At 42.2% G+C, this 27,579-nt stretch overlaps 1 protein-coding gene across 2 annotated transcripts in view; it reads right to left on the reverse strand.

Annotated features, from left to right (window-relative positions):
* Positions 1-2,072: 2,072 nt before the first annotated feature.
* Positions 2,073-27,579, reverse strand: part of CRACDL (CRACD like) — a 40,161-nt gene continuing 14,654 nt past the window's right edge. Inside the window, exons 3-11 of one of the 2 annotated variants that reach the window (XM_072352333.1) lie at positions 26,758-26,920; positions 24,203-24,338; positions 23,687-23,851; positions 22,977-23,045; positions 19,355-19,585; positions 15,156-16,773; positions 5,578-5,768; positions 3,735-3,870; positions 2,073-3,063 (exon numbers count right to left, since the gene is read on the reverse strand). In XM_072352333.1, the coding sequence (XP_072208434.1) occupies positions 2,915-3,063; positions 3,735-3,870; positions 5,578-5,768; positions 15,156-16,773; positions 19,355-19,585; positions 22,977-23,045; positions 23,687-23,851; positions 24,203-24,338; positions 26,758-26,920 (2,858 nt within the window). In that variant the 3' untranslated portion in view covers positions 2,073-2,914. The remainder of the gene's footprint in view (positions 3,064-3,734; positions 3,871-5,577; positions 5,769-15,155; positions 16,774-19,354; positions 19,586-22,976; positions 23,046-23,686; positions 23,852-24,202; positions 24,339-26,757; positions 26,921-27,579) is intronic. The other variant, XM_072352342.1, reaches the window with a different exon arrangement.

Raw genomic sequence — 27,579 nt, forward strand, 5'->3', positions numbered from 1 at the left:
ATCACTAAAAGCACAGTCTGCAAAGGTGTGAGGGGTGGAAGGAAGCAAAATGGCTCTCCATCGCTTTGCTTAAACACTTTAGTGCAGCATGAGCTGCAGCCCTAACAGCTCTTGAGAGACGTCTGGGATCCCAGAGAGGGAGGGAGGTCAGCGCTTTCGTGAGTGACCTCCTTTTCAGCTGCGATAGGTGAGCAGGGAGGGCTTCCTTCTGGGAACACAGCCAGCGCACAGAAGAGAACTGGGATCTGCGGGGGAAGCAAAGGCACTCCAAGGTATCACAAAAGAAGATCTGAATGGACCTTGTGGAAACATTTCACGCTGGGAGGAAGCTTTGAAGAGTAACACGAGGCAGAGAACTATTTGGGAGTGATACTCCACACGGCCCTTCAGTCGGTATTGATTCACGAGCCGCAAAGCGCTGACCAGCACTCACAAATCGTTTCTTTGCCTTTGACTCCAGAACAGCACGAAAGCGATCTGCTAACCACAAACACCAAGCCCAGTAGTTACACCTTTGTTACCCGCAGCAGAGTGCTCATCGCATGTACGAAGCAAACGTTTTGGCAAGTTTATTGCACTCCTCTAGACTAAGAGGGAACCAATGGCATCGCATAATTACAGCAGGCTCCTTGCTAGGCTGCTGCCGGGTATTTCCTGACAAGATTTGGTATTCCTCCTCTTCGTCTTAACAAAAATGAAATACATTTAGTAAATGTTTTTACCATCACAAACAAGGCAGCACAAAGCACTGTATCAAAGTCAAGGCCAGAGGGCTATTTTGGCCTTAAAAATGTATGATGGTTGGCTGTACATTAAAAATCGTTTCGTCATAATTTGTTAATAATAATTATAACTTATAATAATTTATAACTATATAATTTATAGTTTCTTTTTACATTTCATGTCAGTGTTACAACACCAGCAATACAGATTGCAGCTGCCTGAGCAAAATGGAAAAGCCTGGGTCAGTCATACTGCTTCTCAGCTGGAAACGCACAGTGGTGTCCCCAGGAAAGCTGATTAGATCTGAAAGGCTTTTCCAATGGTGAGAATTGTTAACCAGAAATCACTTTCCACACAGAGAAGAAAAATACATTTGTGTTTGGCCACAAACAAGCAAAATACACAGACTCCAAGCCTACATTCTGCCTACCTGTTGACAGCACAGCTGTATTAGGACTATATCAGGGCCCTTTGACTTAGAATGGGAAAAATACAGGGGAGGTTTAGGTTAGATATTAGGAGGGAGTTTCTCACATGGAGGATATGGGTAGGGACACGGCAATAACTAGAGAATACTCCTTTAATGCAGAAACCATGTTTTCAAGATTGCTACAACATAGTAACAACATATGTTAAAGTAACACTATATGCTAAAAAATTATTACAGAGGGAGTTAAAATCTTGTTAGTAATATCTGAAAAATGTACCTATTTCTTCTGCTTGTCTTACAGTATCACCTGGATACAAAAACAAAGCTGGAAGAGCAGCCCCGGGCCAGAACTGCGGCCCATGGAGAGCAGCCTGTGGTGGGGTGGGAGGGCTGGCAGAGCTGCTGCCTACTGGGGACCCATGTGGAGCAGTGCCTGAAAGGTGGGTCCCATGGTAGGTAGTGGCAATTGGTGGCATTTTGTTATCCATCAGGGTGAAGCCACCACAGTGCCTTGGATATTCACATGTTCCAATGCGCTGTTTGTTGCAAAATGAGATAATCATTAGGCCAGCTTTTACTCCCCACCTCCTTAGAGAAGACAACACAACAAAACTTCCAAACCGCAGATGTGTTTCTTAGGAAATCCTACATTTCCTAAGGTCTCCCTATAAATATACATATATACATATATATACATATATATACATGTATATACATGTATATTTTATATATATATGTACATATATATATATATATTTTCTGAGAGAGAAACAAAATCACAAATATATATATAAATAAACCTAGGGAGCACAGCATTAAGGCAATATTTCACACATACATACACACACACACACACACACACAGAGAAATATTTGCCTTAGCCACTGCTAAGTTTCCTTAGCATTAATTCCCAGGCATTAAGTTTCCAGGAAATTCCCCAGCGGGATTTATTGTTAGCTTGCAAAACTGTCCATTGCTGCTAACACTGTGCTCCTAATTGAGAATGATGATGTCACGTAAAGAGTAAGATAGTTGCAGATACATTCAGGTTGAAAAGTAATTGCCATGAGCTTCCAACTTCAGTCCATTTTCCTTACCGCTCACCTTCTAGCAAATATCATGCAACCGAGGCTGCTCACAGAAGAACCTGAGGAATTTGTATTCATGGTCATGCATAAATTATCTGCCGTGCCTCGTGAAATGTAACCTACAATCAGAGACTGGACCACCTGGTTCAGCTCAGCAAACACAGAGTCCAAGCAGCGCACTTTAGCAGAGCGCTCACTAGAAGCCATTCATGGACACTTCTACAGTGTGATAGAAAAAGCGTGAGGCAATCCCAGTGACACGCAGCGACAGAACCAGGATGGTAGTGCACAGTTTATAGATGTAAACGGAGAAAAAATTACATCAAACAGAACAGCAACAACTGAAACGCAGCAAAGTTTAGCAGAGATCCTCTTTTGATGCAAACGTGCTTGAAGGAAGAAAACACAGGAAGTACGTAAAGCAGAAATTTTGTTTTCCAAAGTGCAAGAAAGTTCTCAGCATAATTTAAGTCATCTATTGCCATTGCAATCCTGATTGCTACAATTGCTTAAGGTAAACTTTTTGACTGCACCTATTGCACGCTTTCTCCACAGCTGTATAGTAAGAGCCTTCTTCCGTATCAGAGATATCCTTCACTGTGACTAGTTGGTCTGTAGAAGTTTAATTAAGTGTCCGACTTGTTTATAAACGACATTATTCATCTGCATTATTCTACTTTATAATCTGGGGCATATCACTCCAAGCTTGAGATTTCTTTTTGGCAAGTTCCATCCATGACGGCTGGTCTGGAGCAGCAGTACTGCTGGCTTTCTTCAAGTGGCTGATTTCATCTTTATCTCCCGGTGCCGATGACTGAGCTACTGTGAATAAAGCAGAGGTGCATTTCACATCAGCCTGCTGTGCAGCTCTACATTCGACCCTTTCATTACAAACTTGCTGAGTCTTGCTCTTCAGCAGAAAATCTTTGCATTTCACATCAAAACTTCTACGATACATTATGGAGGCAATAACCACTTCCAGCAACAAAAGAATACATTTTTTTTAAGACTAATATATCTTGGTTCCTAAACTTATAAAAAACAGTAAGAAGACCTCGATTCTTTGCCATGTCCTGTGTTCACACCTAGGCCAAACAAGAGCACTCATTTCAGACTTCCTCCCAGCCTTCAACTCACTGATGGGCAGATAGGTTGTTCTTGTGTGCTTAGGGCAACCCCATGGAAACTAAACGCTGTTGGAAATAGTTCTGCATGCATTTTACCTCTTACATTTGGGACCCGATCTTGTGAAATGACCTGGCATTCCTGATTCACGTTTCTTTCAACACTAGTTCTGACAAGTGTAATCAAAGCAGAATGCAGCACCGTAACTCCAGCTATGAGTGCTGAGAAAATAATTTGCCCTTGGTGATGTGGGACCAGAGAAGGAATTAGGATCTAACCCCTACTCCTTCTCCAGCATGCTCGAACAGGATTTCTTCAGACAAGGTTTCAAGGTAAGAGCAATACATTTTAAGCATTTTCTTTCCTACCGGAGACAAAATGTGACAGTGAATCAGTTCTCGTCAGCGGCTCTTTTGCTTCAGACTTTGACTCCTTCCTCTGTTCTTCAGAAGTGGTTTTAGGCGCCAAGTGTGACTGTTTGCTCCATTGCTGTTTCACCGACCCCTAGGTACATAGAGGGTTAATAATGCACAGTCAATAAATAAGACCAGCCTGGAAGAATATGAGCAAAAGGGAGTGGATTTGATGCCTGTCATGATCCAAGGATCACATGGACTGATCACACACTGGTTCACTCCTCTCACTGGAACTGACACCTGTTCAGAGAGCTCTACGGGTTTCACATTAGCATCTATAATAGTCAGTTTCACAAACCGAAACTATCCCTCTGTCTATCTTCTTATGTGTAACAGTGTCTCCTAGTAGGTTGTTATAAAGACAAACTATGTGCCAAGCCATTTGGAAACCTCTGCTAACACAAGCAGGATTTGCAGACAGCCTCGCTCTCTCACGTTTCCCCTCTACTTCCCAAATTTTGTGGCTTAGGGCATCCAAGGTTTGGAGGATAGAAGGTAAACTCCCATGAAAAGGAAATGAAACACGTCCTCCCATGATTTCTCTTGCCAGTATCAAAAACTACCCTGAAGCGATAGTGCCTGGTGCCATGTGAGAGCAGGAGTAGTACAGTGGCACCACGCTTCACACACAGCAGTCAGGAGCATCTTGGCATATTTCTCTGCTAGCTGATGCAGGGAAATGAAATGCATGGCATGAATTTTAGGGAACACTGCCAGCTAAAATCTGGAGTTTCCTATTTGACACAGAAACTGTACTTTGGGATCATTTAAACTCTCTGTGTTTTAATTGCCATGACAGTGCTGAGTAGTTTTGCAGTTTACAATCTCTCCTAGACATTTTATTAGGTTTTACTTCCTGTTAATCTAAACCACTGCTATATATTTTTTTTCATCATCTAGACATCTTTTTCTATTCCAGGATATAATACAGTAATCGGGTTTCTTATAGTACCATTTTAAGCAAGAAAGTAGGTCATTTGCACTGGGAATGCTAAACTGGTGTAAGCCACTCATGTTCCTGCATCACTGCTGGGCCCTTACTGTGCACGAGGCAATACAGGCAGCAGTACTCGCACGCTGCTGTCTCCATCAGCTAGCCCAGTAACAGGGAAGCCTTGTTAGTATTCTGTATTAATGCCAAGTGCTTCTGCTAGCACAGCTTTGTCACCTGGGAAGATCACTTGCTACCGGTATCACCTTTTTTTTTGCATAGGATCTTTGAAGCCCATATCCTACAGCACCACACTGTGCATTTCAGTTATATACAAAGAAACAGAATTTACATCTTGGCAACGTCTGCGAGTGCAAATGCTATTTTTATCCTGTTTCACTTCTCAAACATTTAAACGTTGTTGCTTTAAAATCCTTCTGGGACCGGGCTCTACATTCAGTGGTAGATCAGTCAGAAGGTATAGGAAATTCAATGAAATGGTGGAGAGAGTATTGCATCGATCCCACTGCACTGAAAGACACTGTACAATACAGTGCTGCATTTTGGTTGTCTTAGCCTACATTCCACACCTTACCTCTGCTAAGTATGCAGTGGGCACCTACGAAATTTGACACACCTCACATAGTTGCAGGATTTCTTGGACATATAAAATTACTTATCTGAATAACCAGGGAATTCTGCATCTATAACACATTTAGGAGAGCAGCATCTGCGTTGCTTATGGTTATACTCATTAAGTATCAGTCATCATTATGGCATCTGAGTAGTAAAATAGCAGTGGATCAAAGGAATATTACGGAAATGTAATAATATGAAATCATCACAAATTTGTACTGTAAGTACCTCTGTTCTTTCCTTCTCTTTACTCTGTTTCTCTGTATCTGATTTAGTATCCGGAGTGGCAGGTTTATCTCCATCAAGCTCCTGCTGCGTTCCCCATTGCTTCTGCCTTGCGATGGTGATCCAGGCTGGCTCTGTAGAACTGTCAGGCTCCCTTCTGGAGTCTCCAGCAATCACCAAAGACACGCTCCTCTCTGTTGACAGATTGTTTATACGCATGGTTATTTGAAAGAGAGCTGTAATTAGCTTCAGCTCTCACTTGCTCAATATGCTGATTTGTCACGTGAAGTGTGATAAGCCTGAGTAAATAGGAACTCTTTTCAGATTGGTCTCCAGAGAACAATCCTCATGTTTTCACAATCCTCGTGTTTTCACTAAATTAACACTCTACTGAAGAAAAACCTCTTCTCACCATTCAGGAAAGTCAGTCAAGCTTTGCGAAACCACCCTTTTTCCAGGGTCTCCCCTTATGCCCCCTCCATTCCCATTCCCATTCCCATTCCCAATCCCAGTCCCAAACAGCAGCAGCCAGTGCCTTAGTCTGGTTGCTCCCTTCCTGTGACCTTATAGCCTCCCTGGCACAGCCTCCCATTGCCTGAACACACAGAAATACTGTTAACACCGCTGACACCCACCACGTTCTGCACTTGGGCCAATCGCTCTCATCATGCTCTACTAGAGCGGAGATTTCAGAAAGACAAGAAAAAAACTGCATTTCCTAGAGAAAAAGGTCAAAAGTGCTACTCTGTTTTTCTCACATTTGCTATTAGGGAAGAAGTGGTACGCAGAAGCATGGGGAAGTGAAATGCTGCATATTCAATCACTGTGCAAGGAAACCTTGTTCGGTAGACTGGACAGATCTGGATTGAGAGAAAAGCTTCGTCTTGGTTTCCTTGGTTTACACTGCACCCAAACTTCAGTTTTACAACAAATACGGAGCCACTGCATGGTTTATGTGAGCAATAACAGTAGTGCTAACATAGGGAAAGACAGCTTAACGTTTCCCAGGCGCTTCTGGTCACTACAGTTCCCAAATTTCTGGAAGGCTATTTCAGAACTGAAGTTAAGCATCCCCATCCCAACATCATGCATAATTCTGCCCCTTAAAAACGTCTGTTATCTCTTCAGCATCCTGCTCAGAGATGCGCTCAGCTGCTGTGCTGGCATGGAGCTATGCCTCCCTGCCTCAGGACCCTGTGGAGGTGGCACACATTTCTGGAGAGCTGTGATCTAATTTAGAAGAACGTGGCCCCAACGCCAGAATGTAGTTAGCATGACAACATCGCAAAGCCTATGTCGGCTAAAAACCACAAAAAGAGAAAACAAGATTTCCTTTAAGGGCAAAGGAAGATGTGGGGCCAACCAACATGAGAATTTCCCATCACATTTACCTCATGTGATCTTGTAGGGAAACCTCTGAAAAGAAGCCAGGAAGCCCAGTTGTGCAGATGCCACACAGACAAAGAAGGGCCCCAGGACACTGAAGAAGTTCCCCTCTTTCCTGCATGGCAAGTTACTCCGATTCTCTGCGTGCCACCTACATCCCCCATCTCTTCACGCCAACAGCTGTTCCTCACATAATCATTCTCTTCTCTTTGCTGGCTGCCCTTACTTCAATTTTATCTCATTTTAAAGGACGTTAATTTAATGCTGGGAAAGATGTCCAATGTCATCTGGTCTGTCCCTTCAGATGTAAGGCAGGATGAGCTGCAAGATTTCACATAAGCTGTATTCTGACCAAAATTTGTCTAGTCTGTTCTTTAAACTCTCCAAAGACGGGGCAGAACTCACAGCCTCCCCACACAATCTGTTCAGAGACTTTGCTGTTCTTTCTCCACTAGATTTTTTCCCCCGTCAGGTATGCTAAATCTTCTTTGCTCTAATTTAAATCTATAACTTCTTTTCCCATACACTGTGGTTGTGAGCAGATTACTCACATTGTCCTTATGACAATCTGCTGTGCATTTGAAGATTCAGACTATACATACATACACACATACATACATACACACACACACACACACATATATATATATAAGCTTTTCTGATCAGTTTCATTATCTGGATGCTTTTGTAGGTACTGTCTTAATTTGGCCCAAATCTGGCTCCACTATGGCACAAGGTACCAGCATCAGGTGAAGTGGAAGGACTACCTCACGTGCCTTACGTGCCTTGGAGACTGCCTCCTGTACGTGTCACTCACTACCATCCGGCTTTTTTGCAGTATTACCTTATTCTTATTTCAAGTTTAGTTTTTGAGCTCTAGATCTTCTTATTTCCCCTCTCCCCTTCCCTTTTCATATCCGTGCATCTGATTATTTTTACATACAGAGCAGTACTTTGTACTTTTCTATAATAAAAATATTCTTTTCAGACTATGTCTCCACTTTCTCAAGAGAACTCTGATTTCTATTCTTGTTCTCCACTGTGCCTACAGGCTTTCCAGCTTGTTAGTACTCGCGAATGTAAGAAAAATACACTTAGATCTGTCACCCATGTCCTTAAATATACTGAATAGTGCCAGAACTAGGATGGCCACCATTAAAATGACAGTGAAACATAGCCAGCACACTCAGTAACTCTGCATCAACCCAATGAATAGCTTCACCAAGACTGTACTTCTAAGTGTCATGAGGGGATGTCATGTCATGCTATCTCGTGGACATTCATAAATAGCTCAGTCATTCCTTTCAGTACTTCATTTTAAGTGCTATATACCACCCTTTTACCCCATTTTCCCCACCTCACCTCCCTCTTCAAGACAGGCTACTTTCCCTTATTTTCCGCATTTCTCCAAGACAACCACTAACAGCTCAAGGACTACAAAACAGTCTTCTCTATTAGGACTAATTTCATCAAGACCATCATAACTAAAGCCGCAAAGCTGAATTGATTGATGCGATGTCTGCTAATATATCCACAATCACATTATCTCCTTTGTTTGTAGGTCATGCCCATATATCCACTTAGGCAGTAAGTAATTTGGGCAAAACCCATTAGTGCACTGCCAAGAAAATGTAGGCTCCCTGCTTCATCAGTTCCCAGATCACACTGCTGTGATAAGCGGACTGACTGCCACTATTGAAGGTGATGGTGTTGTGTGGTGTTCCTCAGAAGCATCCCTTAATGAATATCCACACAGCAGTTAATATTCCCAAGGTATTATCAGTGTTACCAAGATGTTTCTCCACTGAAGACTCCCTCTGCCTGGACAGCCTCTTTCCGTAACTCCATCCCACCAAACACCCCCTTTTGCCCCATGTTGAGGCCTCAGTTTCAAGACAGGGTCTTGTATAGCTGGCACACCACCACACAGGTCCTCTTCCATGATAACTACTGCCTTTAATACCCTGCTCCTCACAAATACCAGTTTTTACTCTGAAGGCCCTCTCAACTTACCCACCAGCCTTTCCTTGATAGTGGGAACGCAGCATCTGCCTTGGTTCTGCTAGGGATGTTACTTCTTAGTCTGCCTGATTCAAAATCACCCTTTGTGTTCTGTCCCATTTTCCCTGTCACACCACAGGGGCTTTCTGTAAACACTGACTGAGCTGTGTGTTGCTCTTCCTCAGCTCCCACCAAACAATCAATACTGACAATGACTGCTATGCTCTAGTTCTATTTACTGTACTATATGTAATGGTCTTACTGCTATCTGTGCTTCCATTTCTGTGTTATCTTTGTGTATTTAGGAGTCCTCCTGCTACGGTTTTGATGTGCATTTCCTAGCACAACAGGGTTCCCAACCCCTCAGTGATATGTCAGGAGGCTGCTCTTACAACAGCATTTTCCATAAGGCAGATATTACAGTGGGAAGTTTCAAGCACCTGGGCTTTTCAAATAATTTTCATGATAAGAAACCAGAAGTCCAGGTAACGCTAATTAAAAGGCAGCCAAATTAGAGCTGAATATGATCCTGCAAGAGATGATATCAGAATGTTGCTGTTATAGTAGCAATGAAAAAGCTCTTTATCAACACCTTTAAAAGGTTGAAAGATAATGTACCTGTGCAGGCCTGACTTGCAACAGCACAGCACCATCACCTACTATGAGCAGGATCAAGAGCTGATCTGCTTCTGGGATGGGTTTTCTTCTTTCATCAAGTAATTACATTTTACTCTTGCTGCTGTGAGTCCTTGCTACAGGAAGTATGTCAGACAAGCCAAGCAAGGGAAATGTTTTCTTCAGCAAAAAAAGTCAGATGCAATCTGCAGAGTTGGCTACCTTCTCCCTTATCAGTCAGCTAAAATTACTGCAAGATGAGGAACACCCTGCATTGTATTCACAATCCACTGTCTTTCCCATTGCCCAGAGGTCCTTCACATCCTCCCGCGTCCATCTAGAGAAGGCGGTGTGGCAATATACATGTATCACTGTTCCAGCCGCTTTATGGTACTAGCAAAAGATGAAAGGTGGTGAAGTAATACAGGACAAAGTATGGCGGAGAGAGTCACTCTCAGAGTTTAAGGTTATCTGAGTCTCTCCTACGAGACTCTGGGGTTCTGAAGAGCACTGAGAAGCCAGAAGCATTCTCAAGAAGCAATAATTCACGGGAAGTGATGTCTGCACATCTTCCTCATTTCAGTGACCATCTAAATCCCATGAATAAGTCCTCCCTCCTGTCTTATCTCATCCGGTCACGAGGCAGTCAGAATGCTTTTATAATTCACCATGCACCACACATCAAAGCTCAGCACTTAAGGAACCAGCTAGCCACAGTGAAACCAACAGAACTCAAAAGCAGAGTCTAATTCCCATTTCTGATGGAAGTCAGACACAGGGCAGCTAGCACAAGAGCTCCCTGTGGGTACGCTCTGCAGAGTGCTGAATGCAAGCAGAGGCATCTTCTGCTGGAATCCATGCAAGGCTGACATGCCACAAACTCCATAACAGCTCTGTCCTTCAGTTCTCCCTCTGTGAAGCAGGGGTGAGCCTCTTGCTTCCATGGCACACCCCAAAATTTCTGAATAAAACTGAACTCTGAATTATCATTCTGTGGTTCTTATTACAGTACATTTAAATAATACACTATTCAACTGTCTATTTAATAACTTCATAAACTAATAAGGGATGCTGTCGGCAGCGATGTACCTCTCATTCACTCATAGGTTTAAGCTCATGATAGTTTCTTCTCTTTGTTACCTTGGAACAGATTTGGCCTGAGGCTTTTGGAAAGAAGAACGAGCCCCTTCTTCTTCCCCTTGGGATAAGTCACAGGAAATGATAGGACACCAGGTCAGAACTTGTCTTACTGCTCTATGCCTAATGCCTCCACCTATGAACCCCTAGTATTTCATGTGGGCCGTTGAAGCCTGCTGACTCTTGAAACCACAGTCAAAAGCTTCCTCCATCCATTCCACCTACAGCTACCAAGCATTGAAGGCCTCTTCACAGGCCTCGTTGCTCAGGCTGCTGGCAGCCAGGCCTGCGCCCTTCACCACTTCCACAGCTCTGAGTCTCACCACCAGACAACTCCCAAACCAAACAGAGCCCTCTCTCACCTTCTGAATTCTTTCCCTCAGATAAGAATCATCCAAGCTGGGTCTGATAGCAGCAGGGTTGGCCCAGTGCTCCCTAAGGGGGGAAATTCCCCTGCTGCAGTTGTTTAATGCAAGTATCCATTTCTCTCACCATTTTACTAAAGATTTCCTTTTCCTTAGAGACTACAGCTCTGCTCTTACAAATGAAATTTCTTCTGCCTAAATATTGTGAATATGAAAGCAGACACTTCCCATCAATAGCTGGGTTTATTCTTTCACATCTATCTGACTGGCTGTGTGAGCAACAAGATGAAGATACAGCACTATTTATGGACTAAAGAGGATCTATGATTGACTTGTTACTGTGCATTGGTGTATGCACACACAGAAAAGTGAGAGAAATACATGCCTACTTCTGTCTACTGACAGACAGATATACTCAGTGTATTCAAATGTGTGTAAGGTTGTGAGTGTGCACTGCATACGTGAATAACCACAACAAAGACATATTTTAACACACCCCTGAGGTTTAGGGATCGATCTGTTTTAGGTATGGCCTGAGATATTGTATTTGTTTTCTTTAAATCTAAAAACCTTTGTGTGGACAAAATATCGCTGAGGTTCTTTGTAACATTTAGATCCTGTCCCCAATAATGAGCATTTTATGCCTGTGAAGACTGCAAAGAGTGATTGCTTTTGCCATATGTTTTTGCAAGCACAATATTACAACTGCTTGAAGGATATACCTCTGGTAACAGCAAAGCTAACTTGCGTACTCCCTGTGTATTTTGAAAGCAAACATATTCTTAACTAATCCAAACAACTATACACAGAGATATAACCCATCCATATACACGTGTCATTGTTTTGTAAGGCTGCCCATGTGCGCATATTTCATTCCACATCGTTATATCTTTGGTCAATCATGAGACAGCAGGTATTCCACCAAAGAGTTTAAAAAACGCAGATGGCATTTAGTAGATACCCTTCCCTAAATACTTCTCTTTGTTTACTAATGTACGACATGCATCTGTGTCAGAGTACACACCCAGTTCCTTAATTTCAGAGCACAGAATTCAACAAGATCTGGCAATGTATTTCTGGCATTTCCTTCTTTAAGCTCTGAAGAATGTGACTTTTGGTTGGATCTATACCACTGATGCCAGGAGAGTCTTTTTTACGCCAGAAACTGCTATGTTTGCATTGAATTCTATTTTGCTGCTGGAAAGCAGCCATAATATAAAAGAGCTTGACACAACCTAAAAACAAATATATTTAGGCAAAATAAATAAATAAAAATAGAAGAGTGTCTTCTTTTCAGCTATAGGCAGGACAGCACTAGAGCAGTGTCTTTTATGTAGAGAGAAACCTTTCCTTTGCTGCTTTAAAGCCCAGATTTCCTAGGCAATGCATACCAGTTTCCTTCGCCATTACAATCACTGTCCCACTCCCAGTTCCTTTTCTCTTTTAGAGAACATCTCTCTGCTACACTCACTGACATAAATATTCTCATGTGCACATTCACATGAGTATTACTTACAGTTTTGCTCTTGTAATAACCTGCTAGCATGTGCTGTCTCTGCCCTTTACAGGATTCATAGACTATCAACCCCCAAAAACACAGCTTAATTTTTTTAGTTCTTGCAAAGACTTGTGCTTTTAGCTCTGGAAAAACTCCTTCTCTGGACAGATAGAGTGACTGATTTCACACATCCATTAAAAAGTCACCTTGCAGCTGCACAGAGACCAAATAATCCCTTGTTCATTCCCCAGGTGGGAATGAGCAGGGGATTATTTGCAGCTGCTGCTTTCCCCTTAGTGGCACAGCAGCCTGCTCACAGTCCTCATGGGGCTTTTGGTACCATGAATGCTGAGAAGACAAAAATTGAGCTCCATCAACCAAACTGCTCCTGTTCTTTCTGTGACACAGCAAATTGACTTTCTGCAGATGATTGTATAGGAAAAGGGTATTACACTCTCTTGCATTCTGACTCCACAGCTTGCCTTCCTGTTGAACAGAGGATTTCCTAACACTCTGCGTGCAGAAACTTCCTGACAGCGCCAAGTGTTCCTCAGCAGCAACCACAAACCTTAAGATCATTGGACAAAAAAGAAGAAAGTGGGCAGACTAGAATACCTAGAAAACAGCCAGAGTTTGTTGTTAAGCCACATGATCGATCCCTGGAAGAGAGATGCTGATACTGCTTTTCAGATTTCTGCCACTTACAAAGATACTCTCCTGAGTCACTGGGCTGAGGCAATAGTTTCAAAGAGCTCAAAATGACATTTGGACAGGAGTTCTGCACTGTCCCATTTTCCCTCATTGCACCCCATGGCTCAGGATGCCCTAAAGAGGTAATACAGCAATTCTCCTGTGTGATGCTCCCCCCCCTCAAAACCTGCTGTTGTGCCCAGATGGGGTACCTCACCTATGGTAGCCAGCTCAGGCTGAGGTAGTGACCTGATCCCATTTCTAAGGAGAAAGGTCTGTAGTGACACAGGAAAGACCCAGAAAGACCTCAGGTCAAGTTGGAATAGAGTGTTCTCTATTTAGAATTAAGCTTTTACTCCTGGCGTGCTAAAATAGCAGAATACATTACAAAGCTGTTCAAAGCTGGAAAACGACTATGATATAATAATAACAGTGAGTAATTAGATAAGAAGACTAATTACTGCTACAGACTAATCTGAATCTCTATGTCAGACAATACCAGGCCATACCAACCTGCTGTAATACTGCCAGGTGGAGAGGAACACATCTGAAACAGTGCAACTGGACCAGCAGTACCAGGTCAAACTCCAGATGTGCACAGCCCTGCCATGAGGCCAGGCTCTTGTGCACACAAATCATTTTGTAGAGAACAGCCCTGAGCCAGGGCCAGGAGCCTCCTTTGTCCCAGAGCTGCTGGAGCAGAGGAGAAGACAGAAGAAACGTGCTCCACAGCTCCATTTCTTTCCTTTCCTCCTCCTCCTGCACCTGTCAGCACCCACTGCACTTTTGCTGCACCCAGTCTTGCTCAGCTTCAGCAAGTTGTCTGTGGGGCCAGGAAGAGGCTTTTCTACAGAACAAGTGGCCTGCCACATTCCAAGGTCTTCTTTCAGCTTAGTGTTTCCTCTCTCCAGACTTAGAACCTGACCCCCAGTGGAAAACAGCAACCTGAAGGGGTAGCTCTGCTGCGGCACGCAAAAACCTCATCTCCTCACATTCTTAAGATCAGCCTCATGACCAGACAGACTGAGTAAGTTCCTCCTACATACTGGAATGACCTAGAGACTTTTTTTCCCCACTTTTGGTCACCCTTCAAAGAGAAGAGCAGAGTTTTTCCAGTTATAATTGCTTGAGTGTACTTAACTCGTTTACTGTGGTTGCAAAGACCTCGGTGGTGTTGCCTTTCCTGTTCCCTGCCTGTGGCACACAATATATTGGTCTCCGGAGGACTGATTTTTTTAACTCTAACCCAATTATGTTTTGGCTTACAATGCAGACAACTGGGTGCAATTTAACGATCTGCAGTAGACTTGATCTTAGTCCAGCAAGCTGCGGGGTAGCTAATTCTTGTTTTTAAACAAGGAGTGAGTAATGGCAAAGACGAATAAATGAACATGCAAGACTCATAGGAGACAATGTATAAATAGTGTGCTAAGCACGCCAGGCAGTTAGCAGTATTTCTGTCTCAATACTATGGCAGGAAAAGGTCTACGGGTCTGAGTCATTCGCCTCACATAGGGCACTGCACTCAGTATGGGCTCCTGCCTTCTGAATTGCCAGAAAGCAGCTCTAAATGGGGACATTTAGTAGCCTGATATTTCTCTTTCACAATACTTGCTAATGCCCTCTATTTGTTGAGTGTCATTTTGAACATCCTTTAAACAATACTATGAAACGGAAAAATCACAGGTAAAAATGCCTTACTTTGCTGCTTCTTCCCTGCTGTTGTTCTGACAATCAAATGGAAGAATCAGGGAGCAACACCACCAAAGGCAGAGCCCTTAGCTCCAGCTCACCAGTTCTGAGATTCACACAACAGAATGTGTGAATCAGACACGGTAAGGTCATTCTTCACGAGTTAAGACAACCTTACAAAGGATCAGGAGTCTTACCAGGCACTTTACTAGGATTTGGCCATTTCTCCATCTCTCTATCTTCATTTCTGGATTCTGGAGCATGAATAGTTTTGTCCTGCTTCTCCTTGCATGTGTTAGTATTTGGAACAGTTACATTTTGCAAGACTGGCTTTTTAGGCAACGGAGGTTTGCTACTAAGCTGTTCAGAGGACTTTGCTTTGGATTTGATCTTTTCATTTAAAGAACCATCAATATTTGTATCGGCTGTTTTTTTGATCTCTGCCTTATCGCCTTTGAGAAATAAAGTCAATCCCTGATTTTCTAAATTGAATTCTGCGCTGTATCTTTTAATTCCTTTTGATTCGGATGACAAGTGGTCTCTGTATTTCAAGGACAGTGAGGTGGATCTAAGTTTTACTTGAAAAGGATTTTTATCTTCACAGCTTTGCTGATTCTGAGATACTGCAGAAGAATCACTTTGCACCGGAACTGCATCGACAGCTGAAGAACCACAAACAGCCAAAATTTCCATAGACTGGCCCGTGTTTTCAGAGTCAGATTCTGGCAGCAAAGCTTGGTTTTTGTCGCTACTTTTTCTATCTTCCAGGTCTGATCCCTTCTGCACATCTTCACTCAGTTTCTCATTTTTCAAGGAGACGTTCACATTGGACAGGAAGAACCTGGTATTTAATGGATTTTCACACACTGAACCTTCTGGAAAGTGTAGGCTTCTGGTTTTTGGCCTTTCCCGTGCAGAGGAGACAGAGAATTTCCTCAAGGCATTCAGTTCATTGGCAGCTTTTTCATTTTTCTTCCCCCAAATCTCTTCTTTGTGGATCACTGACTGACTGTTCTCTTTACCAGAAGCAGGTGCTTCTGCTGTTACAGTCTTTGCTTTCTCTAGAGACTGGGAAGCATATGATCCCTCATGGGCTGAAGAAGAGGGATGTGAACCACGGAATGAATCCATAGGCTGGAAAGAACCTATGAAAAACTGCTTGCTAGACTCTGACGACACAACAGTCACCTTCTTTGTCTCTTTGTTACAGGACATTTCCACAGGTACCTGATCATCGTACTGCGTGTTTTCTTCTAACTCTTCCAAGCAAATATTATTATTCTTACTAATTGAAATACTTTCTTCAGATGGTATTTCATGTGCTGAAAACACAGATGGAAGCTCCTTATTTGCTTTACTTAAAGAACTACCTGACACATCACTACGCACATCTCCAGACAACAGAACCAAAGCTGCTGAGCAATCTTTTGGCTTTTGTACTTCTCCGTCATGAGCAGAGTGCAGAGAAGTCGTGGAGCCTTTGCCTTCTGACAGCAGCAAGCACTCAGACTTCACACGTGTATCCAGCATTGGTTGGCAGTCCTTTGGTTCATTCTCTGGAAGCAAAGCTTCCTGTGCAACAGCAGGCTCTGAAATGGGTTGAGTTGCTGCCAGTCTCAAAGCAGGGGGAAGGTCCTCAGGCGTTCCAGGCTTTTGCCAGGAAGCCACATCCTGCGCTGTAGATGTGCTGCAAGGCACTTCTTGATCGCTGGTTTTGAATACAGCATCTGGCAAGTCTGCGCGCATCTCCTTTTCATCATCCTCTTCTTCTTCCGGTGTACAGCTCAAATCAGTCAGAGATTCAGACTGGGTCCTCTGCAAGAAACAAATTTAGAAAGCTCCATCACTATGTGCAGGTTCGTACGTTGTTGCTTTGTTTTTTTAAACATGGCATTTACAAACAAGATCTTAGACAGGAAGGCAATACTTGCCTCCAACACTGAGCCTGCCGTTTTCTTAGCCTACCTACTAGATGCATTTTTATCTACACAGACTCGGGAATAATGTGTTTAACCAATATAAAAGCAATCAGTGACATTCTTTTCTGAACAACTAGGGCTTTCATGCCTTTATAGATGGGAAGTTCATCAAAACAATGACCATTGGTGCATCCTCGGCACTTGATTCCTCAGAGCAGACTGGATACGCTGTGTTTCTCATAGGCAAAGAGCAGCATTTGAAAGAGAAAATCTGTCCCCTTTGTATTTCGCTACTCCACAATAGCAATAAAAATGAAACAAGCCATTCTTCTTGAGGAATAAACCTACATCGAAGGAAGAACAAAAGACTATGAAGCCTGTCAGGTTCTGGCACACTATGCCAGCTGACTATCTACTCCCATGTGGCAGTTTTCTGTCTGATCACACTGTGATACAGCATTATAATTTCCTTCCTTTCTGCACAAGTCTTTTCCTCCTGCCGCCCCAAGAATTAGACTATTTCATAGATGTTCACAAATATATGTGTGGTCACCAGTGAGGTCTTGTGATTACATTTCAGCTACGGACTGGCTAAATATAATACAGGATTATTTGAAAATGTTATTAAGCTGCTGAATATGCACTTTCACATAGTGCTTGTATTAGCTCACTAATTCACTGTAGTTGTTGGTTAAATATATATTTTAGGCATGGGCCCCTGTTCTAAGAACATAAAATTTGCATTCTGAAGACATTAGGATTTTCCCAGTTTCTTGTTTCATAAGTGCAATGCAAAGACAAAGCTCCAGTGCCTCTTGCACTTCTAGTGAGGGCCCAGGAATGTAAAAGAAGCTGCAGATAAGCCAGAAGCAAAGTGCACAGGCAGGGTTGGCCAGGAAAATAATAATAACTGTATTATCTAAACACTGAAACGCTCTTCATGAAAAAACAGAAGGGCTCAATCAGTGTCAGTGAACAGGTAGAGTGGAGAAAGCAATTGTATAAGTAGCACCTCCTATGTTATGATGTTGACCCAGGATGCCAGGGGCAGATGTCGGTGGGATGGCAGTGGAGGCTGAACCTTCCCGCCACCATCTCATTATGTGTTGTTGCTGTGTGACAGATGGCAGCAGAGGGGCGGTTTGACACAATGGTGTCTGATACGGAAGAGTGTGTGAATCAAAGGTGTGTCGTTAAATTCCTCTATTCCATTGACATTCATTGAGTCTGAATATTTACGGAGAGCAAACAGTGGGCATGAGCACAGTGAGGGGTGGGTAGTGCACTTTGCAGATTGTTACAAGTGCAGTGTGCAGGCTTTTGTTCATCACTGGTGAAAATGCATAGCTAATGGTGGTGACTATGACAGAAAATAGTGCTTTGTAGCTGAGAATTTGCTTCATCAAACAGTGTTTTTGTGCTCTTTGGATCTGTTGTAGTTTCCTTGGAAATAAATAGGAGGTGTTACTTTTAGAGCAACAGAAGCATTTTGCTAACAAGTTTACAATAGAGACTAAGAGGTTTGATCGGGCAGTTATTGCTTTACGTGATTTTCCAAACAATTGGCCTCATCACTGTGCTGAACACACAGCTCTACCAAGCCCAAAGATCACACAGAGATTTTGAAAAACAGGAAAAATATCAGCTAAGCCACATTTAAATACAGAGTGAATATCTCCTTCGTTAAGCAAACCCATTTAACGGCTTGAATGTATTGAAAACATTGAAAGAAACCACAAACAGTAAAGTTCTTCAGGAAAACTTTCGACTTCTTAGAAGAAAGAAGTACACTGCAGCTATGCCCTTCACAGCACCAAAAAAAATCCAAGGAAAACAGATAAATGATGTTGTAAAATGATGGTTTAAAAAACAAGTCCAGCAATATGCTGTTCCTTTCCTGCAGAGACTTATTTTAAGTGTCTGTAGTGCATGTGAAGGCTCCAAAGGTTTTGCAGATAGAGACAGGCCTGAATTCAAGAGTCCTAGCGAACAGAATTTGTCTCCAGCTAATAGATCACCACTTATTATTTCTCTACCTCCTGTAAATATCAGACCAATTACATTTGGGAAGTTAAAGCAGCTCCTCCATCAAGTCTGTCAGAGACTAACATCTTTCAGACCAGGAAAACCACACAAGCTAATTGTTAACAACTTCCCACCTTATTTATTTAAGTAAGAAATGAAGCACTCAGCCCCAGCTTCTGCATCACAGACAAGATACTAAATTGTACCGTGTGGTAAATTTCTTCAATTGTGACACAAACTGCTGTGTCACGAGAGCTGACAAGTGATCTGATGATATTTAGGCTGCTGCTACTGTCTACTCCAGATACACGGTCCCATGAAATAACAGCTATTAACCAATGACATACCCATGCCACAATATGCTTTTCTTATCACATCCAAATCTGAAACAAAGAGTCCAGAAATAACTTCCTGTTTTGATATCACCGGTGACTGCTTATTTTCACAATTACCTGAGAAAATCTTCTCATTTTGCTGGACCTCTGGTTCCGGGGCTTTATTAAAAGCTTATGTTTAGCAGCAGAGTTATCCAAGCATGAAGAAAGCTCAGGTGGAGTTTCAAAGTTGGCAGCAGGTGAAATGCTACTGTCAGAGTCGTGGGGAGCTTTCATTTTAGCACTTCCATGCCTAGGGTACAGCTGCTCATCTGTAGAGCGAGATCTAGAATGAGGACCCAGTGTAACCTGAAGAAAAATCCACAAGAGTAAAATCAGACAAAGAAACCAATACATGATGATAACAATAAAGAAAGGGGCATGTTCATTTGCATTTTAAGGCAGTTTTTCTTCTGAGGTCCTTTGAAAAACATCGTATTCCTTTAATGTTGCACACAGAACACTGGTATCAGCAATAGTGAATTTTTAGCCACATGGCTATTAAGATACACTGTCCAGAGTGGAAGAACAACTGATATTTATTTAACTAAAAGATCTGAAGCATAAAAAATACGTGGTGAACATGTTTTAGAAGACAGATTTATGAAGAGTACTCTGTCACAGAGCCTAAAAGGGCTGGTTTCCTTTCTGAGTCCCTCCTCCAGCTTTTGTGCCTATTACGCTCCTACCCACAGTTATGTCTGGTTGGAACATCTCTAGCTTCCTAAACTGCACCAGGTCTCTTCCAGCTCCACAACACCCTCCAAAAGGAAAAAAGAAGAAAACGTCAATGACATCAATGCCAAAGTTGGCTTGCATTTTTTTTTCCCTCATGTACTTACATTTGCAAAGTAACTAGGGAGTTTACCTGAAATGTAACATCTCATTTATAGACTATTCTGGGAAAGGAAATGACAGACAATTCCTACCAGTGGCCTGGAACTTCCAATCCGAACAATAACCCATCCAAGAACAACTCCTGAGTGCTCCAAAGGATGTAGTACTTTCATAAAGCTGGAATTCAGTTTCCCCTGTGCTTCACAAGAACTACCCAAGTCCCAGAGCTGACACAGAAAGGAGACTGAGAAAACTATGAAAAATGACTTGAAACAGGATTCTTCCTTTCTCTCTGATTTAGTTGTTGCCAATAGGCAAAATGATATTTCTAACCTATCTGTCATAACATTAACATAACCCCTGACAACTCTTGATAAGACTCCTTTTGTAGGCTTGAAATTCCAGCTCATTGCATCAGAAAAGCTCTCCTCCTTTGTCATACTTTGTTCTGCTGGGTGGAAGGCTCTGGAAGTGGTATTTTATCAAAGAGGATGGATTTACATGAGAGCAGTGTTGATTTTATATTTAGGTAAGAGAAAAGCATCAGCATGTTCTGTAAGTAGAATTCTGCATTATGCACTGCAGATAAAGGACATTTTGTAGTATATACCTAGGGTTTGCTACAGCTTCCTGAATGGCCAGGTAAAAACTCCCATTGATTTTAGGGCAGGCTGGATCCACAGCTTTCAATCACGCTTTCGGTTGTAAAAAAATAAGAAGCATCTCAGCCACTGAATAATGGATGCTCTCATTAATTTCCACTCTACAATATCTGCAGTGTAGTATTCAAACATGACTAATGTACAACAAACGATACGTGGCTGCATTATACATTAGTACCTAGCAGTGAATACATTGACATTTCAGCTCCATGACAAAGACACAGCACATGTTCTCTTTCAAGGCAAATCACTATTTGCCTGCCTTGTTTTTTCAGCTCGTTGTTTCATTTGGTTGTGTGGTTTTCTTTTGACTCCTGCTTTTCCTCGACAACTTGCATATCTTGTCTTTGGCAGTGCTGAGCACTGGCGAATACACTGGAAAACTGAGAATCTGCTTTGTTTTTCCACTTACATTTCAGCAGCCCAACTGAATGCCAGCTCTGAGCTGACTGCAAAATCTGCCTGTCTCATGGAGCCTGGCTCAGGCCAACTCTGCTGGAGGAGGTACCAGCAGGAAGACCCCATCCTGCAAACCTCACACACACACAGCTCAGCTGTCCTTCAGCTGGTACTGCTGACTAGCATGGAGAGGGGGAAGCAAATAAGCCCATTCCAAAGGAGTGGATGGGATCATCACGTTCTCTTTCTTCCTGTTTGAGCCAGGAAGGATTCCAAGACACAGCAAGGTGTCACTGCTACCCAAAATCTCAGTGTTACATTGTGCAGAACTTCTCATCCCTGTGAAGCAGTCTCCTCTGACTTGTACGAGTGCGGCTACTCTCTCTGAAATGCTGAGCAGACCTTGCAGTTCAGGAGGAAAGCATTCTGATGGTGCTACTTTATGGCTGTACTCCGAAACTACACCGGGATAAAGAGTGCTGTGAGCTAAATGATGGGACATGTGGAAAAAGCTGAGCAACCACAGAGTCACAGTGGCGTCTCAGGAGTCAGAGAGTGAGTCAGAGAGTGGAGTTAATGGAACTAAAGGGAAACATAAATCTTTCCTTAGCCAATACGCATCTGGACTGAACACTTTATTTACAGTCTGCCTACACCAGATTTCAAGAAATACCTTCTTCACATGCTCTTTCTATACTTTAAAAATGTTACGACCTTGCTGCATATAAGCAGCTTTTTAAATGGTTTAATGTGGAACCCAACGAGAAAAGGCCAGAAATCTTTGCTGAGCCCTGCTGCAGCTGGCCTGAAAATACATACTGCATAATTAGCAAGAAGTAGTCAGCTCAGGACTAGCTTCCCTATTTCCTCTCTGCAATTCCCCTCCATTCCTCCCACTATTTCTAGAAAACACTCTTTCTTTTACCCCCTGTGTTGTTTCTACCATGATTCCAGCTGCAGACAACTAAAAGGGACTCTTCAGAGCCTTTCAGAACAGCTCTTTAATCAGCCAGAACATCTGACTGCTGATTGAAGAAAGTCATCTATTTGCTTGTACTCGAGCCCTGAAAATATCACTTCAGCAGAATTCCCAGCTTGTGCTGGTTCACGTGGTCACAATCCCACTAAAGACTTCACCTCAGTCTCCTGAGCAGTAATATCAGTCGCTATCATCAAACTGTTTCTGTAGCAGCGTGACGTAATTTTGTCTTTAAACCAAGAGTTTGGGCAGATTTTGGAGGATGGGAGGCTTCCAAGGCCAGGTTGAATGAAGCCCTGGGCAGCCTGAGCTGGTGGGGGGGCAGCCCTGCTCACAGCGGGGGCTGGGACTGGGTGGGCTGTGAGGTCCCTTCCAACGCAAACCATTCCGTGGTTCTGTGATCTAAATATTGTTCACGGCTCCTTAAGGACCATTCTTCCCTAACGTATGCATGTAACCTAACCAACCTTTACTGCAATTTCCCATCTTTAAAAAAAGGACACCATTTTAGTATCTAAATCTGATTGGTTGTGTTTGGAGATTAAATCATGTCTGTAAATTTTGCCAAAGGATATGAACTATTGTAGAAGGCTTAATTATTGTTAAAAGAAGATTACTAGATGGCAGAAATATTCTGCTTAACAACCGTAACTTTATACTAGAAGGACAGGCATTAAAAAGACAAAACGAATGGACATGCAACTACATACACACAAGACTGTTTTTGCAGCAGACAGGCAAAAAGGTAATATTCACGCCTTGCATTTCTTAGAAGACTACTACACGTAATTGCTTGGCTCTGAACACATTTGGCAGAAGTTACCTGTTCTTCTTCTTCACTGCCTGTTCCAGCTAAACTCAAAGAGCTAAGGTGCTTGTGAGGGTCAGAGAACTGTGGGATGGAATGAGGAAGAGATTCAGTAAAAGATGACAAATGAGATGGATAAATTAGCAGAAACCATCTATATAGCAACCGTCTACACAGCACACAGATACTGACAACATAAGTTGTTTTTCTCAGTAGCCTTAAAGATTAGTAAGGATAACGCAAACATAAAGCAAAAGACACGCAGATAAAGAATGAAAATATGGATAATAAAGCTACCATTTAAAAAGACAAAACAGTTCCAAATTATTTTACGTTACTTTTTTCTATGATGGACTAGAACATAAACATAAAACAAGAGAGCTCTCTTATCAGCACATGCAAGGAAGAATACAGACTTATTTTTTAGGTCTGGCAGCTCTCTGTAGTTCCTAAAAAAGCAGAATCTCCATGAATGCAAACAAACACACTTTCTTTCTTTTCCAGTTCTGCATTTGCTGGAATTATTTTACATTTCCTCAGGAACAGAGATTTTAATTAACTGTTTGCAGAGACAGAGCTCTTTCTCCCTTCAAATAAGGTATTTCTGAATTGCTTGGAGGTAAAGTAGCAGTACATATAGTAAGCCAAACAATTCATTCCACTTCCAACAGATAGGTGAAACAAGTAATTGAACACTGTTTTTTGTTAACACCACAACTACTCACTCTCATTGCTGTGCCTGAACTTAGGATTTCTTGGAACAAAGACATTTCTGGAGGGCTTCTTGGTAATCCATCATCCTCAGAACTGGTCCCGGCATCATCTGTCCTCTTTGCATGATATCCAAATGGAGGTGGAGGTCCCAATTTCATGGTAGGCTGGAGTTTCATCTTCAATATGGCAAAATAAACATGAACACATGATCATGATGGAAGTTTCCCCAGTATGTTTTCTAGTTCAGGTCAGTGAGTTACATTATCTTTGTAACTGAATAGTCAAGACAAGAGGACATCTCACATTAGAGATTCTCTTTAGGAGCCAAACAGCCTGTTCATTTCACAAATACCTTTTCAGTAGAACCAAGGTATGATACCACTGTCTGATTAATACGTGCAACATTTGATTAAGCTGCAGACAGATACTACTTGCTAATCTAATATTCAACTATAAACATTATAAAAGAAATCAAGCCTGGAAGGACATTCCATTTGCGTCTGAGAAAAGTCTGTTGTGCAAATTACCTGGAGAGCTCTGATTCGATCAGAAACATTTTCTTGAGAAAACACTCTTACTGGCCTTGCAGACTCTTGTCCAATTTCAGGGATGAAAATGCTGTCGTGAGACAAAGCTCTGCTTCCCATAATGCCCTTGTGGGCCCTAGAATAACATAACAAACAAGTGAAAACAAGCAGACTTCTTTTGCCAGTCCTTTTAATCTTAACTCAGGTAGTCTTGTGCAGTGGAAGACAGACGTGCACAGGACTCATCACATCTGCAATTCCAAACCCCTCCACAAATACAAACAGTCATTCAGGTGAATCTATGCGGCACTATTCAGGTCAATCTAAGCGCTGTGCTTTCAAGATCCCAGTCTTTACAACAAGATCCTTGGGATTTTTACGAGCCTGTGGCTGTGTTTTTCAGGGACATTCTTTGTGGCCTGGTGAGAAGAAGCAAAGAAAGCTTTGTGGGTAGCTTCTCTCATGTTCTGATTCCTACTTTCGATGGATGCAGCATGTAACTTATCCTAAAAATGTTACATGTGGGGGATGAACACCTTGCTTCTTCATGGGAATGTTAGTGGAGACATATGGGTAGGAAGCTGGCTGCTAGGAGGTCTCTTGCACTCATTTTCCTCTGCTTAGTTCACAGCTCAACTGAGCAGGGACCAGAAATGTGTGCATATGGCACTTCTTCTGGGAATCCCTTCTTCTAGTTTTTAAAAATCTGACTGCTATGAAATGGCAAAGCAGAATACAGAACTGCTTGCATTCAAGTAACCATCAAGCTGATTGAACAGACTCCCTAGAAAAATACTTGTGTGTATTTTTGGATCCTAGGTACTGCCATAGAGACATTCAGAAACACAAACAAACATGGCAAAAAGTAACATTTTCCTTGCAATGCCTGCTATAAATACATGTGATAAAACAATTGCAGGAAAAAGTTAATCTGTATGCCTGCTGCAGAAGGAAGGAAAGCCTGCTGTTTCTGCTTAATGCATCAGAGACATTAGAAGTGCAATTTATCTGTGTGAAAATGTGATCTCCGCAATGCATCCAAGGTCAGAGAGCTATAGCAATTTGTAAAGTAAGTGTCAGCCTGGACTGCAATGGCTGTTCAATGCACTGGCATCTTACAAAGATTGCAAGAGCTGCCAGCTAAGCAGCATTGCTGCAAGTGCACCTTTATTCCTGCATGCTGTCCTTGCTTTCTCTTTCTAGCAGACGCATACCTCCCGGATGTGTAGTGGAGGTACTCTAGATGTCTCCTCAGATTATGAGTGCTCTCATTATGCTTCCTTCCTTTCATGGTATTTCATGGTCTTTATCTAAACAAGTGCTAAGAAATAATAATTTTATAACCCTGCAAGCAATGCTCAGGGACATGGCAAAACCAGCCAAAGTCCGTCCCCACTCGGACATGACCTTGCTGAGCAGTGCATGAGGGAGAGAAAATCTCACCATCTATGTCTTAAAAATATACTGTTAAACTAAAACGGTGTTAGATCTGCTGCTGCCAACCCGGAACTCCTGGGGCTTCAAGCTGGACTACAGCTACCCTTGCCAATACTACCACTCGTTAGTAATTTTTTCGGTTGCTTGGCGCTGCCTAGTGGCTGCATCGCACAATGCCGTTTCAAATGTACAGGATGGGCTGCCTTTCTTGTCCCTCCGCACAGCTGTAGCTCTCGCCTGCACTCCATTCACGGACGGAGCTCCCTCTGCCCATCCAGGAACACATTTGATCTTTGTATCCCGTTTCTCAGGGTTAATTTTGGATGAAATATAATAGATAGCGTTTTTTTGGAAAAGCCTGAATGAAAGCTGGAGGCATTGAGATATGGAGACTGGGATGCATCTTGTCTAACTTCAGACACTACCTGTGCTGGAACCAGTCACCCCAGGCTCCCGCTTACACTCAGTGGGGAGAAACAGGCACACCTAGAAATGGTTCATCAGAGTAACTTCATATGTCTACACAAGAATGGTACGAGCTTTTTCTCAGAAATGCTGACTTCTATCAGCTGATCGTAAAAGGCAGCTGGTGACTAATTCAGATGCAGGCATTTGTCCTTTGGTCAGATGAATCCCAGCTATGCAGAGGAAAGAAAAGCTCTGGAGCCTCTGGTTCCTGCTATATTTCAATTGCAGTCATCCCCTTATCTCTTTCATGCTTTCAAAATCTGGCATAAATGGTTAGGCGTCTACACTTGTTAACAATCCTTAGGAGAGATACATCTTAGGAGTATAAGAAAATTCTGATAAAATATAAGCTAAGTACCTAATGCCCTTTTCTGAAGATGAGGATTACAGTCTTTTGCAATGATAACCCAAGGATTACTTATGCTTAAAAAAAAAAAAAGCGTTATTAATTATTATTTCTTGCTGCAGCCCATCCTCTCCATTTGTAATTTGCCACGTCTCAAGCATTTCAATCTGTACTTTCCTGAAAAAGGCACCTGTTTGAGAGCGCAGCATCCTAAACAAGAAGAGGAGGCAATTTAAGATATCTTTAATCTACAGATCTCATAGCAGCAACATATTTGTTTGCCAGCCACAGTCCAAAGACTTACTCGTGTTCATCTTCAGAATCAAAACTAGCGTGCAGGTCATGTGAGGCCGCCACATCACTTGTTGATTGGAATAGCTTCAGATTGCTGCTTCCTGGAGAAGTTTCTTTCCTTTTCTTTTTAACAAAAAACTTTTTGAAAGACTTGAACTTTGATTTTTTCTTTCCTAAGTGAAGAAACATAAACAAGATGCAACCAGCAGCATTTGCAGGCTTTCAGAACAATAATAATTCCCATATAATTTCTTCCTAAGTGGATTTATGTTTTTTTTCCTGGGAGAGGAAACACAGTCCGCTCTTGCATTAATGTCTTTCAAGACTATACAGATAGCATGAAATTACTATTATCTGAGAGAATGGATTGCAGTGTTTATGACATAAAAATAACCTACAGTGTAGGATCTTTCCTAATAGAGTTTCTACTTGCCTCTTGAGATAATTAGACTGTGAAGAAAAACTTTGGTATCAACAGCCTAATATAGAGAGAAGAAATTACCACTAGGAAACACACTGCCTTTGTTCAGAAAGCAAAACAGCGATGATAAGGACAATGTTGTTACTGAAAGCAATTTAAATGTAGAAATGGCTTACTTAGGTGAAATGTGCAGAATCAGGAGGCTAATGCTTTTACAGTGTCAGTTACATAATACATTTGGGAATGTTTTGAATGCTAATTATTAGACTCAATGGACTGCAAAGTATTAAAACAGATATCAAGCAATAATCCTCAAAGACAGTGATAGTCCGCTCAGCGAGGAAAGGCCTGAACTAGGATCAGTTCCTAGATCCATAAAGAATTCAGCCTGCACGAGACAGCCCAACAACT

Source organism: Excalfactoria chinensis, chromosome 1 (assembly GCF_039878825.1).
Source record: "Excalfactoria chinensis isolate bCotChi1 chromosome 1, bCotChi1.hap2, whole genome shotgun sequence".
Lineage (NCBI taxonomy): Eukaryota > Metazoa > Chordata > Aves > Galliformes > Phasianidae > Excalfactoria > Excalfactoria chinensis.